This window comes from Ahaetulla prasina, chromosome 12 (assembly GCF_028640845.1).
Source record: "Ahaetulla prasina isolate Xishuangbanna chromosome 12, ASM2864084v1, whole genome shotgun sequence".
NCBI lineage: Eukaryota > Metazoa > Chordata > Lepidosauria > Squamata > Colubridae > Ahaetulla > Ahaetulla prasina.
In genome coordinates, this window is record NC_080550.1 from 705,829 (window position 1) to 720,232 (window position 14,404).

General features: G+C 57.8%; 1 protein-coding gene across 2 annotated transcripts; it reads right to left on the minus strand.

The window, feature by feature from the left end:
- Positions 1 to 1,351: 1,351 nt before the first annotated feature.
- LOC131184362 (B-cadherin-like) lies at positions 1,352 to 14,091 on the minus strand. Of its 2 annotated transcripts, XM_058155546.1 has the most exons (15): positions 13,984 to 14,087; positions 9,581 to 9,783; positions 8,429 to 8,566; positions 8,038 to 8,193; positions 7,806 to 7,950; positions 7,156 to 7,331; positions 6,865 to 6,993; positions 6,082 to 6,267; positions 5,607 to 5,851; positions 4,579 to 4,721; positions 3,439 to 3,663; positions 3,033 to 3,251; positions 2,555 to 2,685; positions 2,272 to 2,418; positions 1,352 to 1,945 (listed from the first exon to the last, which is right to left on the minus strand). In XM_058155546.1, the coding sequence occupies exons 3-15, from the start codon at positions 8,555 to 8,557 to the stop codon at positions 1,736 to 1,738; spliced, it is 2,241 nt and encodes a 746-aa protein (XP_058011529.1). In that variant the 5' UTR covers positions 8,558 to 8,566; positions 9,581 to 9,783; positions 13,984 to 14,087; the 3' UTR covers positions 1,352 to 1,735. The 2 variants fall into 2 exon arrangements, with proteins under 2 accessions (XP_058011529.1, XP_058011530.1); XM_058155547.1 differs by lacking the exon at positions 9,581 to 9,783 and having other exon boundaries at positions 1,359 to 1,945; positions 13,984 to 14,091.
- Between the last annotated feature and the right edge of the window lie 313 nt (positions 14,092 to 14,404).

A 14,404-nucleotide genomic window follows, 5' to 3' on the forward strand; every position in this document is an offset into this window, starting at 1 on the left:
GGAGCTGCCTTTGCGCGCTACCATTCTACCTGCCGGTCAGCCGAGCGGTTGGCCGCAAGACTGAACCACCTGCGGCTTCAGCGCCCGCCGCCCGGCCCGCTTCCCGAGGGCTACGGCCGCCTCGGATCAGCGACAGGACGCCTCCTTCCCAGCTTGGGGGGCAGAAAGCCCGGCGCTCGGAGGGCGGCTTCCGCGGGCAGCCCGGAGCTCCTGGTCGAGGGTCGCCTGGGAAGAGCTGCGTGCAACTGAGCCGCTGCCGCCCGGGGAAGGGGGCGAGGGCCGTCGGAGGAGCGTTCCAGCCCGGGCCCTTCGGCTGGGCTGCGCGGCAATGGCCTGACCGTCGTAGCGGCCAGAAGAGCGTCACGTGCTAAGCGGGGCTTTCGGACTAAATCCCAGCCGGTGGGCGACCTAGGCGCCCCCGGAGCTGTCCGGTCCTTTGGTCTGCAGTTGCCAGCCCTTCTCCGCCGGGAGGCGGCGCTGGCCCCGGGCAGCCCGATTCTTCCGCGGCCGGCGCGGGGCCGCATCGGGCATGAATTTGCGGGCAGGTCGGTAGGGCAGCTGCGCTCCCTTTGCAAACCTGGCCTCCTTTCGGCCCGGGCAGCTGGTCGCCCCATCCGAGGCTCAGGCCCGCCTCTCGCAGTGGCAGGAAAAACCGGTCGGGCCAGCGTGGAGCTGGCGGCCAGCCAAGGGCCAGGAGCCAGCAGGAGGGGACACGAGGGGACGCTTTAAGCTTCCCGGCTCTTCTCTGCCTCCTGCCGTAGGGGGAGCGCTCGCCTTTGTGCCAGGGCACCCTTGCCTCTCCAGAGGCCCCAAGACTCGCTGCCTGCCCAGGGGAAAGACCCCCAGCCAGGCGAGAGTGGAAAGGTTGGCTTCAGACAGGAGCCCGAGAACAGCAGCAGCTCTGACTTCTCTTTTCCTTCCCACAACAGGACCCAACATGCCGAGGCTTTGCAAAACCTGCAAAGTAGGTAAAGTAGGGAAGAGCTGAGAGCGGCTGGGGGAGAGGGGAGAAGCTGGGAGGGCTGCAGCCTTGGGGTGGGAATGACAGACAAGAATTGGAGAGGAGAGGGAGGGAGGGATTGGGGAAGGCCAGAGTGCAGGAGCCAGAAGCCTCTGCCCCACCTAGGTTGTTTTGGGAAGGTTGGAAACAGCTAAGACTGGCTGCGGTTCAAGCACAGGACGGCCTTGGTTCCCTCAGAAAACATGACACAGGTTGTTGTGCCTTTTTTTAAAAAAAAGCTTTTATTAAAACTTTACATCCTGATTGTCCAGCCCTTTAGTGATCATCAAGTTATTTCACACATGCTATAAAAAGAGGAAAGAAATCTCAAGTCCTAACTGAGCTACAATACATGAGAGTAGAGGAGGTGAGGAAGGCGGGGGGGGGGGCATCATCTGGCAGCCTCCCTCCACCCCCACCCCCACCCCAGCCAGGCCAGTGTTGGGCAGCACCTCCAGCCCCAGACCGAGGTGCAGTGTAGAGATTTCAGGACCTGCAGCCTGAAAGCCTGTCCTGTCTCAGGACAGAGCCCCCTCTGGAGACCCCTTTGCCCTCTGCCCAGGAAGCAGAGACGGAGCTGCTCCTCTGTGAAGACGGTCGAAGGTTCGTCTCCTGGAGCCCCCCAAAGTCCGCAGCAGCCCCTTTTGCTTCCCACATGGCCATGGTGGTCAGGGTGGCCAAGCAACACCAGTCAGCCCAGCTTCAGGAAGGGGTTTGGCTGCGGGGTGAAGCCCCCTAGTCGGCCATGCCTCCCCCATACAGGTCTGCCAGTTTCTGGAAGCGGCTGCCCCACTCATGCAGGTAGTCGTAGTCCTGGTCCTGATCGGAGGCCGAGGAGTTGAGGGAGCTGAGGGAGCCCCCCTCGGAGCCCGCTCCCTCATAGTCGAAGACCAGCAGGGAGTCGTAGGGGGGCGCTGTGGGGTCCAGGTCAGCAGCCTTCAAGTTCTGGGTGGGAAAGGAAGAAGCATGTGGGGCGCATCCAGAACTTCAGATAATTCCTCGTCCCAGCTAATCTGGGCAGCCCCGAGACCCACTCCAAATTTGGTGCTGTAGGGGTGGGCCCTACGGGGAAATCCAGAAGCTACAATGTCAACTTTAAAATGGGTTTCAGCTGATTCTAGGGTCCTTAATAATTCTACCAAATGTAGAACACACACACACACATGCACCCCGTGACTCTGGGTGGCTCTGCCTGCTTACAGCGGGCAGAAGATCCAGCTGGGCAACCCACTCAGAGAGCAGCAACCCCAAGGCAGCAGAGCCTCCCTTACCTCACAGATGAAGTTGCCAATCTCGTCAGGGTTTGCAGGGCGGGGGCGATACTGGGGGGCTGGCAAAGGGGTCGGCACCACGTCGTTCCGCAGGAGAACTTCTGGGCGGGGGTCCAGGCCCCTGTGCAGCTGGCTGAGGTCATAATCCTTTTGAGGTACGGAAGGAGGAGCTGTTTGGCCAAGGGAGGGGAGGCACCCAGAAGCTCCCCCAGCTCCTTCCCCCAAAGCAGTCTGATCCTGGGCAAAGCTCACCCACCCCCAGGCCTGCCCCTGCCCTCCCCACCTGGTCCTCCTCGCCCCCTCCTTCTTCGCCATAGTAGAAGATGTTGTCCCGGGTGTCGTCCTCCGGCAACAGCAACGGCTCCTTCGCCACCTTCCTCCTCCTCGCGAAGAGTAGCAGCAGCAGCAGCAGGACTGGAACACAGAACCCAGCCAGGATCAGGGGGTGCTTTCACTGAGGTCACGGCCAAGGGAGGGAGCTCAGGGAGGCCCCACATTGCCACAGTCCCGAGACACAACTGCCATTCTCCCGAGAGCCCATGGTTCTAGTCCTCAGAATTATGGCGGTGGTATGAAGAAGTAATTCAAACCAAAGGCTTCTTCACATGGCCAGAGAAGACCATGCTCTGCATCTCTCAGCCTCGCTGGAAATGCCACCCGGCTGCGGTCACCCTCACAAGAGTGTCCAGATTGAGGTATGGCTCTACCAGCTGGGAGGGGAAACCCATCCCCCCCCCAAGGGCAGCCCTGTGCATACTCACCCAGAAGAGCCAAAACGGCCCCCAAGATGGCAAGGATGATGGGCGCCCCAACGATAGCCATCTGCCCCTCCGGACACTCGTCCACCTCTCCCTCGCAATCACAGACGGTTGCCCTGAGGATAGTCAGGTGCGACTTGCCCAGCTGGTCCAAGAGCCGCAGGTAGACGTCGTAGGTCTCTCGCTTCAAGGGCTTCAGGAGCTTCAGGATGGCCGTCTCCCCTGAAGGAGTCAGGAAACGGTCAGACACAATGCCAACCTGGGCTTTTGAAGCCAATCTGCCTGGGGGACTATGGGAGATGCTCCAGAAATTGAGGGCAGAGCACACGAGGGCCGGATGGTGCCGAGGTCAAGGTTCCTGGAAGTCAGGTCAGTGCCCATTTCCCAGGAGGCCGAAGCAACCGCCCACCTTCGCTGTCCATCTCAACCGCCCAGTTCTCCTCCGAGTTGTGGATCAGCTCCGCCTGGAAAGGGGAGGTGTGGGGTGGAAGGTCCTTGTCCGAGATGCGCAGCAGTTGTGGGGCTGGATCACGGTTGCACACAGTGAACTTCCGCCGGTCAGGCTCAGGGCCATGGTCGTTCACATCCAGGAGGGTCAGCAGCAGTGTCCCTGTCCCTGTCGCTGGGGGGCTTCCTGGGGGCAGAGTACGGGGGAGCCATGTTTAAAACAGAACAGCTTCAAAAGCCAAATTATACAGAGGCACAAGGGCTGCTTTGAAAAGCTTCAGGCTGTTTCTCTTCAAAGGCCCCACTTCTGCATTCCTTCAGCCCCCAAACCTCCCACCACATCTTTCCCAGAGGTGAAATCTGAACCGGTTTGCTACCTGTTTGCTGGCCGCGCATACGCACTGTGTGCCAAATGTGCACTGCATGCGCATTGCGCACCAAACGTGCTCTGCACAAACGCAGAGGCTTGAGAAGGTAAGTAGAAGCGGGGGGGGGGATCAGCTGTGGCGCACGATGTAGCTTTGTTAGAAAGCAGGATTTCCTGCTTTCTAGCAAGGCTAAACCCCGCTGCACAGCTGATCATGGGAAATACCAGTTGGGAGAAACCGGTAGCTTTTTTTTACTACCTGTTCACTTGAACTGGTAGTTTTTATCACTGGTAGCATTTCACCCCTGATCTTGCCCCATTTCTCCCCCAAGGCTCCCACTGGCTCCGGAAGCTGCTTTGTCTGCCCAGCAAGTCCCTCGCTTTGGCCATGGCAAACAGAAGAAAGCAGGGCACAGTCGGTCATCACAACTTAGTCTGAATCAGTAGAAGGTGGATCTTGGGGGGCAAGGCTCCCTGCAGGATGTTCCTCCTGGTGGGTGTGGCCTTCTCTGTGTACAGCTCTTGAGGAGCAGGGACCACCTGCCCCCCCCCCCCGGGAGGCTGGTTCTCATGACCAGGCAGCCTCCGCAGCCGGCCACCATGTGCCCCTCACATGGGCAGCTCTCAAGCAGCCGCCGCCACTCAGCTCAACAAAGGAGCACTTGATTCCCCAGCCACGAGTTGTGGGGGGGCAGCCATGGGGGAGGCCCTCCCTCATCCACCCACAGGGTTTACCATCATCCGCTGCCAGCACGATCGCCATGTAGGTGTTGTTCTGGACGAAGGGGGATTCCCGGTCCAGGGGTGCCTTGGCAGTGATGATGCCGGTTTCCAGGTGGACATCCAGCCACTGGGCAGGGTCGTTCCCCAGCAAGTACCTGGAGGGAAAGCGGATTCAGGCTGAGGAAGGGAGGGGGTACTGGCTGTGAGGTGGGACAGAGACTCTGGGGACTCTCTGGGCCTGGAAGAGGAAGGCTTGGCACAGGGGTGGAATCCAGCAGGTTCTGACAGGTTCTGGAGAATCGGTAGCAGAAATTTTGAGTAGTTCGGAGAACTGGCAAATACCACCTCTGGCTGGCCCCAGAGTGGGGAGGGAATGGAGATTTTGCAATATCCTTCCCACAGGAGTGGTGAGGGAATGGGGATTTTGCAGTATCCTTCCCCTGCCATGCCCACCAAGCCACACCACGCCCACCAGGCCGTACCCACAGAACCCGGTAGAAAAAAAAATTGGCTTTCACCACTGGCTTGGCTGCAATAGAGCTGAGCCCCTGATGGCTCCCAGACCAGCTGGACCGTAATTGGGGCTGGGCTGGCAGGTGTGGAAGAAAAGGGGCTGCAGAAAGGGGGAAAGTGCCGGGGGAGGAAAAGTGGAGCCGGAGCGGCCCTTATATAGGGAAGCAGCCTGGAAGTTCTTCTGTGGAAAAATTGCAACCAACCTCAGGGGGTTCTGGAATCTGCTTGCTCGCCATGGAATTCAGGCTGTTGCCTCCTTCAGTTCTCGCATACAGACTCTCCGTTGAATCTCCATTCAGCCTTTCCCCTTCCCTGCCTAACCTTCCTTTCCATGCATGGGACTCTTGGTGCCCCAATTGCTGCTGCTGGGGGATGGTACCCCCACCTGCCCAGGTAGCCTCTTCCCAGAAGCTGCAGGGGCTGTGGGTCCCTCCACCCTGAGGTGCCTTCACAAGCATCTGCCCCTCTGCTCCTCCCCACCTCTTGGGGGGGGGGACCCTCCTTGGCTGTTCAGCGAAGCAGCTCACCTGATTTTCTGGGGCTGCGTCGTGTCTGGGTCTTGCGCTGTGTAGGTGGCAATTTTCTGCCCCACCGGGCTGTCCTCCGAGACCTTCACCTTCAGGACCAGGGGTGCAAAGACAGGGGCCTCGTTTACATCCATCACGTTGATGGTCACGGTGGCTGTCGAGGTGGGCAGCTTCACCGCAAAGGGCACCTCGTTGGCCACTGCCACCTGCAGAGCAAACTGCTTTCTCATCTCAAAGTCCAGCGCCTAAACGGGGAGACAGAAACACGTCATTAGAAGATGCAGCTGCCTAGCTGAGGGAAGGAACAAGCCTCATCCGGTCACCTCAGCAATGGCTAAAGCAGTCTCTCAACCTCGACAACTTTGAGGTGTGTGGACTTCAACTCCCAGATTTCCCTAGCCAGTGCCTCTTTGCATGCGCGCACACGCACACACGCACAAGCTTGTGCGTGGAAGGAGCTGGTGTTTGTACCTACTTTTGCTGTTGTCACAATTCCTTCGTTGGTCTTTGGATCCGTCGAGATGGAAAAGAGCTCTCCGCTGTTGCCCTGAACGATGCTGTAGACGGCGTGCCAGGCAGGAGAGTGGCGCTCGTCCTTGTCGGTCACAGCCAGCCTCACCACCTCCACACCTTCCATGTTCTCCGCCACCTCTGCCGAATACTGAGGGAGGGGCAAGCAGCCAACTGAGAGCCTGAAGGATAATGAACTCCCCTCCCAATCCTTTGGCAGCTCAGGGGACTTGAGGAGAGGCACTGCTGCCCATCCATCAAGCCAATATGGGAGCCATCAGCCCTCCCGGCTATCTAAGAGGAAGAGCATCGATTTCTTGAACGTATCTTTTCTTTTATGTACACTGAGAGCATATGCACCAAGACAAATTCCTTGTGTGTCCAATCACACTTGGCCAATACAAAATTTGTTAAAAAAAATTCTATCAATTTGGACAAGCCTGGAGGGGGGGGGGAGGAAGTGGGGTACGGACAAGGGTAGGTGGAAACACCTTAGCTATGCAGGTACCCTATGAAGTCTGCACACCTATCACAGCAAACCGTAATCTAGTTTCAAGCCTTATACTAAGCTACGACTTGGCTTGCTTGGCCTTCACTCCCGGTTCACAACTGCAGCTTCACACAACTGCCAGTTTCTGCTTGTGCTGTAAGCCAAGGGAAGGGAGCTGAGCTCCTTTGCTGTGCATCCTGGCCTGTTCCCAAGAAGACACACATGCACCCCGTTCCCGGCCTCTGCAGAATAAGCTACCATGGACTCCGTGAACTCGGGCCCGTTGTCGTTGGCATCTGTAATTTCTATTATTGCCGATGCTGTGGTGGTCAAGCCCAACCCATCCAGGTCTGCCGCCTGCAGGATCAAGGTGTATTCCCTCACTCGCTGGGAAGAGAAAATGCTCCGGTTAGTGCCTGAGCTGGGCAGCGTCCTCCAAGGAAGGGACCTTCCCAATCCGGCTGTACCCGAGAAGAGTTCAGGGGGCAGCCAGGTCAGCCAAAGGGGAGGAGGTGGCAGCTTGCTTCTCCTCCCCAGCCCTGCCTTTACCTCTCGGTCCAGGCCACTGGCGATCACACTGATGGTCCCCGTTGCTCGATTGATGGCAAACATCTGCGGGTGGGGCTCCTGGGGCGCTTGGCTCAGGATGGAGTACGCAACGACCCCGTTATAGGTCTCGATGGCATCGTCCGCATCGGTGGCCGTGACCTGCATCACAGACGCCCCTAGGAAAGGGGAGCAGGCGCCCATGTGAAGCTGCCAGAGAGTCTTGCTGCCTCTCCAGCTGGGCCCCCTGGACTCTGCCCAGCGTTTGAAGTCGCCTCCCTCAGTCAAAAGGTGGTGCATCGGAGACAGCCACCTACCCCCTGGGAAAGTCCCTTCCCCCCAGCTGGGACGGGGAGGAGCACCCACAAAAGTGATCCCCCGACTTCCTTCTGAGTTGGGAAGGCTGAAGGATAAGGAAGCTTCATTTGTGTAAGGAGAAAAGACGAGGGCACAGTTCAGAACACATTAAGGCAACTCCAGGCTCAATAATTTACCTCTCCTTCCCATTTAGTGCAATGTAGCGCACACACACACCTATTTCTGAATTCACATTCACAATCCTAGCAGGGTTTGCACAGTGTCTTAAGGACGCTCCCTCCTGGCTGCCAGGGCCAAGTTTCTGCTCTCCCTGCACAAAATATCCCCCTCTTTACCAGGAGTTGCTCCTTCTGTGACAGACCCCCGGAAAACCTCCTGGGTGAACTCGGGCTTGTGGTCATTCTGATCGGTGACCGTGACGATGATCTCCATCGGTTCCTCCACTGGCTTGCCATTCTCAGAGACCGCATGGGATAAAAGCTGCAGAAAGAGGGAAACCCATCTGGAATGCTGGAAGCTCCCCTCCCCCCCTTCCCCCCCATCACAGCTTCAGCCAGGACCACCTACGTGGTATTTTTCAATGCTTTCTCTGTCCAGAGGCCGGGTCACCTTCATCCACCCCGTCTCCTTCTCAATCATGAAGACGCCTTCTGGCGGGGTGTCGGCCCCCTGCCCAGTGATGCTGTAGAAGATCTTGGTTTCCTTATCCCGGTTTGATTTGATCTGAGGCAGGGGAAGAAAGGGTCATCTTAGACTTGTTGGCCACCCTCCCCCCCAAAATGGAGCTTGATCCATAAGGACAGTGATCTCCCCGACCCGGAATGGCCCTGTCCAGCCTGGCACCATCTCTGCACAGGCTCCGATGCAGCTCTGGGCTGATGGGCTTTTGACCCAGAAAAGCCAGCGCCCCCCTCACCGGGTAGGCAAGGCCAGATCCTCCCTCCCAGATTCCACCCACCTGAACCAGCTTCTTGGGGAAGGGGCCTCTCTCATTCTCAGGCATCCTGATGGGAGGGATCACCCAGTCTCTCTTCCGCCGCTTCAGGGTCGGTGGGGACTTCAGCCATTCCATCCGCTTGGCAGGCATCAGTTCCACCTGAAAAAAAAGCTCCCACAGGTTATGCAGGGAGTTGCCCCATGGGGCCATTCTGAGGGTGCAGCAAACAAGACCCCGACCAGAAGCCCCCTGGCCCCTAAGGTCAACATCGCCCCCCACTGCTGTTCTCCAGCCAGGGTGTTGACCGGGCAGTCTGCAGCCTCTGAGCTCAGCTGGCCAGGGGCCCCATTGCAGGGGTGAAATGTAAAATTGGTTACTACCGGTTCTGTGGACATGGCTTGGTGGTGGTGGGGTTAATGTGACCGGGTAGACGTGGCCAACTTTTTTTTTTAACTTTTAAAAGGGTTTTTTTGCCTTTAAAAGAAAAAAAAGTCTCTGACGATCAGGCAAACACTTCAGCCGAAGAGGTTGTAGAAAAAATGTTTTTAAAGGGTTCTGACCATCCCAGCTGAGCCACGTGATCATTATAGGTGATCATCAGAGGCAAAGAAAGAGAATTTCATTGAGCAATCCTACATTTTATGAACATTTATTTAGTAATCTGTTATTGTGATTTGTTTGAGAAATGAAGCCCTGGATGATGAACAGGAAAATTTCAGGATTTTTCTTTAATATGACTGCTCAAAATCCACATGCTATAATGGTGTTGCTGCTGTTGCCATACAGATGCTGTTGAATTAACACACACACACACACACCGCACTAGTCTGCCTTATAATTAGTTGTGCTGGCTGGGGATGCTGAGAATTGTAGTCCAACAACAGCCGAAGTATTACACAATACTGGAAATGCTGATGTACAGTTTGGATTGAAGACGCAGCAGACTCTTTGGGAGGGTGCCTGCCTAGTGCACCTTCAGTCCAAACCCTCTTCCTCCGTAGGCCAGGTGAAAGCCTCCCCCCCTTGCAGGGGAGTGCCCCCCCCCACATTCCACCTGCCTGCACAAAGTCCCAGTGCTCCATTAGCAGTTTCCATCGCAACCACCCAGGGAGGCAGAAGGGTTGCCATGGCACCCCTGCCACCTGTGCTCTCCCGAGGGCAGAAGCGGCTCACCTGTGAAGAAGGGGGGCCTTTGTTCTGTAGGACAGCAGAGGCTAATGATTGGATCCCCCTGGAATCTCTGGCATGCACCCTGGAAGGCCTCTCCCGCGCCTGCCTGTAGCGCTGCCTCACCGCCACCACCTTTCCATCCACCAGCACTCGGAAGTCGGGGCTGCCCAGAACTGGCTCCCCTCCCGGGCAATCGGCAGACCTGACTGGAGGGGAGAGGAAAGCCACCGCATTAGGCAAACCTGAAACTTCCAACCAAAATATGGTCCAAATAATACCCCCCTCCCACCCCACCCCCGCTCTAAATGGCACTGGCAGAGGGAGTTTCTTCTGGCTAGCAGGAGCCCTTCCCCCTGCAAGCGGTTGCCCAACTGAGGGGTGGGGGAGGGTTTTAATGCACCTGAGAAGCCTTCTGGGACAGCCCCCCCCATCTGGAGCTGGGAACTTGTTTGTCCTTTAATGGATTGGCACTTCCAGTCCGTGGATTGCTTACACTTACACAGGGGGATGGAGGGAGGCGGCGGGGGGGGGGGGGGGAATCACCCAAGCCCAAGTTTCCTTCCATTGCCCAACATGCCAGATAAGGCGCCCGTCTGGCCATCAGGGAGAGCCCTTTGTAGAGGCAGCTGCCCCAAAACAGTACCAGTTTCCTGGGTTTTCCTCCCCCCACACTAAAAGGAAAACACCCACAAGCAGCTTGCTGCAGCCTGGCCTCAGTCCCCATTCCCCCCCCCCATTTCACCAAGGAAAGCTACCTCACCCCCTAAGCTGGCAAAAGGAAGGCACTTCTAGCCTTGCCTGCTATAGGGGGCAACCTGACACCCCTTCCCCAAAGACTTCACTGGTTCCAAGAAAGAGAAAGGCAGCACTGCCCTCGGCCGAAACAGCCCCCCCACCCGGCCTCTTTCAGCACTCAGGACAGAGCAGTCACAGCACCCCAGGTCACCCCACCCTGAAGCAGCTCAGCCCGACCAGCAACAGAGCCCAGCACCCAAAGACGCAACCCCGACTGGTCAAAGCAGAGAGCAGCCAGTGGGTCTAGAGCAGCAGCAACAATGGGGGCTTTACTGGGGGGGGGAGGTTTTGAGGAAAGAAGACCTCCCCACTTTTATGTGAGATACTGAGAAAGCTGCCCTCTCTTTTCCTCAGCCACAAAGATGCTCATCAGGTGGTGCCCTGCTCTGCCCCCCTCCCAAAGTAAAGTAAGGGTCTCCCTCCAATCGAGGCCTCCAGTAGATGCTCTACATTTCTCTAAATTCCTGTCCAGAGCTAGATCTAAAGGGATCCTTCCAATTCGAGGTTCTGTGAGCAGAGCTGACTTTGGAGATCACTCCCCTCCCCGCATAAGTGGCTCGAGAGAGACTTCTAGGCAACAACCGGACAGCACAACGTCCACCTGTCTCGGGGCAGTGTGAGGTTGCCCCAAGAGACAATCTGCTAAGGATGCCGATGGTTATAAACAGCCAAGGCCCCTCAGGACACTGGAAGCCCCCATTTATCCACAGGGCCACCCCCGCATCCGAATTGCAGCCACGCATGGGCAGCCCACTGCCCGGAAGGCCCCTCTGCCCAGCAGTGGGGAAGAAGGGCTGGTGGCTCAGCTGGAGAACCTGCTCTCTGCCCATGAAGCAGGAGGAAGTCAGAGCGCCTCTCCCCACTTAGTGGAATTGGACCCATTTGGCATCCATTAGTATGCCAACCCTCTGCATGCCATTAGTGGAAATCTTTTTCCCAGGAAGCTGGCCAAGAGCGGAGCAGAAAGCTCCCCCATGCTTTGCCTCTTGGCCCTACAGTGTGGACAAACAGCCACTGGTGCACTTAATTGCTGGCTCCTCCCAGCACAAGGAGAAGCTGGCCGGCCACTCACTCTTTGCCATGTCCTGGTTGCCCATTCAGAGCTGCCTCTTCCCTCCCCCACCAAAGGGCTAAGAGGCGGCTGCTGCCCTCCTAGCCAAGGACACCTCATATCTGCAGCAGGGGTGACAGAAAATGGTGTGCTCCCCCTGCCTCTCTTCCTAAGCATGGCCAGGAGTGGGGTGGGGAGGGGGACTGACGGGCCACCCCTTCCTCTTTCTGCAGCGTCCCTGCAATTTTAAGGCTGCTGCCTGCAGGGCAACAGCTCTTATCTCATCTCAAGGCCCCTCCATCACAGGGTCAAGCTGCCCGAGAAAGGTGAGGAAAACACACCCAGCTGGGGGGTGGCAGATTTGTCTGTCTCTACGTGTCTCAGTAAACACCAGGCTTATTTAATAGGGAGGGGGTGCAGGAATGGCCCACTAACCTCTGACCCAACAGAGCACAAACACCTTAACATATTTAGATTGCAAGGATCTTTTGGAGCAAAAGTCACAGTGAAAAAATGCACCAGACTCACAATTCAGAGTTGCTCAGGGACAGAACTATCTGTGTATCCAGTGGTCAGTTAACAATGACTTGATGGCCCATCATCACTCACAACTGCTGGAAGGAGCATCTCTGTTGAGGCTCCCTGGAAGAGCCCCCCAGCCTCTCTACGAGGGCCACCCCCAGAGTTAATCCTCTGCTGAGAAAGATGGGGGCTAAAGTTAGCCACACTCCCTGGCTGAGGGGAAGCCATGCCACGCCCTAATCCACTGCCTCTGAATCAACCTACCACCAGTTTTGCCAGGACCTCAGACTTTAAAGCAGCTAAGAGGGTAGAACTCGTGAGTTTCCAGGTGTTGCAACTGCCTGTTCTTCCCCAAAGCAGCTGAGAGCAGAAGAGAGGCGGGACCATGGAAGTTCAGAATCGCTTCCTCCTCCAGAGTGAGTAAGGGAGAGCACCCACCCAGAGTGTCTCCTGTCTGCAGGGGCAACCTCCAACAAGTCCCTCACCAGGGAGAGTGGAATGACAGAGGAAGGGAGAATAACTTGTGGGGGGAGGGGGAATTGTTCCCTTCTAAAAGCCCCAGGGTCTGACCATAAAGAGCCACTAGATTGCACACTGGGCTTCAGAGACAACCCACCAGGCCACTGGGAGAGGCCCAGGCTGGTGTCCGGCTGCTTCCAAATCCTGGGTGAGCCAGAAGTCCCCACCCCCAGTCCTCCTTCCAGGCCTTGGGGAGATCAGGGCAGTTCAGGGCTGCAGGACGGAAGGGGCTGGTGCAGAGGGAGTGAAGGGATTCCTGGCAGGATCCAGTGCTGAAGCAGAGACAGACCAGCCTCTGTTTGGGGCACAATGGGCCTGTTTTGCACAACAACAACCCCTTCCGGGAGCTGGGGGGGGGAACTCTCAGACAATGGCTGAGTGGATACCCACCACTGGGCCAGGAGGAAAGGGGCTGGGGAGGCATTGGGTGCTGGGGCAAAGGGCTCCATTCTGCAAGCCCCAGCCTGGCCCTACTTGCTCAGTCTAGCCCCACTCACAGGGCAATTCAAAGTGGGGTGACTTCACTCCCTGCAGGCTCCTTTACTGTTGCAGCAGGAGGAACTATTTCTCTTGTTTTTAAGTGCACCCCCTTCAAAGGGGGGGGCTTAAGTTAGGACTAGCAAACAAAAAACAACCCCCCCCCATAGCAGAGGAGGTCCCTTAACTCCCTCTGCCCCAGCCTCTTCCCCCATTCCTAAGGAAGCTGCCCATCCCCCACGCTAGATCCAAGGAGAACTCTCTGTGGAACGAATCGCGATCGAGCAACCGATGGATTAAGAGATCCTAACAGACGCCGAATGTAAATCCTTCACTTTCGAAGAAAGCCCAAGTTCATCGGCGTTGTATGACTATAACTTGTTGCTGGCAATCCTTATGATTTATATTGATATATTGACCATCAATTGTGTTGTAAATGTTGTACCTTGATGAACGTATCTTTTCTTTTATGTACACTGAGAGCATATGCACCAAGACAAATTCCTTGTGTGTCCAATCACACTTGGCCAATAAAAATTCTATTCTATTCTATTTATCCCTGGAGGACTCGGGACCTCCTGCGACCACTCGAGGCGGCTCGATTCGGAGCGGAGGTTCGGCCGCAAAACGGATGAAAAGTTCGGAAAAGGAGCAGCCGCCACAAGCAGAGCCCCCTCCCGCCCTACGAGTTCCGAATCGGTCTGCAATTGAACTCAGGCCGCCTCCCCGCTCGACGGGCGTCCAGCGAAGGCAGCGGGCGAAGGCCGGGGGAGGGTTGGGAGGGGGAGGAAAAGCCCCCCAGGAACTCCCGCCCAGACGCTGCCCTTTTGCAGCCGGGCCCTGTCCGGAAGGGGGCAGTCAGTGCCGCCTGCCAGGGCACGTACCTGGCCCAAAGGCGGCAGGGGCTTCCCGCCCCCAGGCAACCGAGCCCCCGCGGGGGGAGAAAGAGCCGCGGGCGGGCCGAAGGGGGCCCCCGGAGGGGCTGGAGTCTCGGGGGGGAGGGGCAGACAGGAAGAAGCAGACAGAGGCGCCCCGGGCTTACCTTCGCTCAAGGGCTGGCCCGGACTCAGCCGCCCGTCGGGCACCGCTAAGACGAAGCCGGAGCGGCTTGGGGGCAGCCAGGCGGCCAGGCGGCGGTCCACCTGCGGGGAGAAAGAGCCGCGGGCGGGCCGAAGGGGGCCCCCGGAGGGGCTGGAGTCTCGGGGGGGAGGGGCAGACAGGAAGAAGCAGACAGAGGCGCCCCGGGCTTACCTTCGCTCAAGGGCTGGCCCGGACTCAGCCGCCCGTCGGGCACCGCTAAGACGAAGCCGGAGCGGCTTGGGGGCAGCCAGGCGGCCAGGCGGCGGTCCACCTGCGGGGGAGAGAATGGGCGGGCTCAGGCTTAAGGCCCCCTCCCTCCCTCCCTCCTGCCCAAGCGCCGCGGAGCCCCGCAAGAGCCAGCCGGCCGGCCGGCATCGAAAAGG

Coding starts and splice junctions, on each gene's coding strand:
- LOC131184362 (XM_058155546.1), bottom strand. CDS start 8,557: ATGCCTGCCAAGCGGATGGAATGGCTGAAGTCCCCACCGACCCTGAAG. Junction 5,852..6,081: donor GAATTGTGACAACAGCAAAA/GTAGGTACAAAC, acceptor CTCCCCGTTTAG/GCGCTGGACTTTGAGATGAG. Junction 1,946..2,271: donor TTGGCAACTTCATCTGTGAG/GTAAGGGAGGCT, acceptor TTTCCCACCCAG/AACTTGAAGGCTGCTGACCT.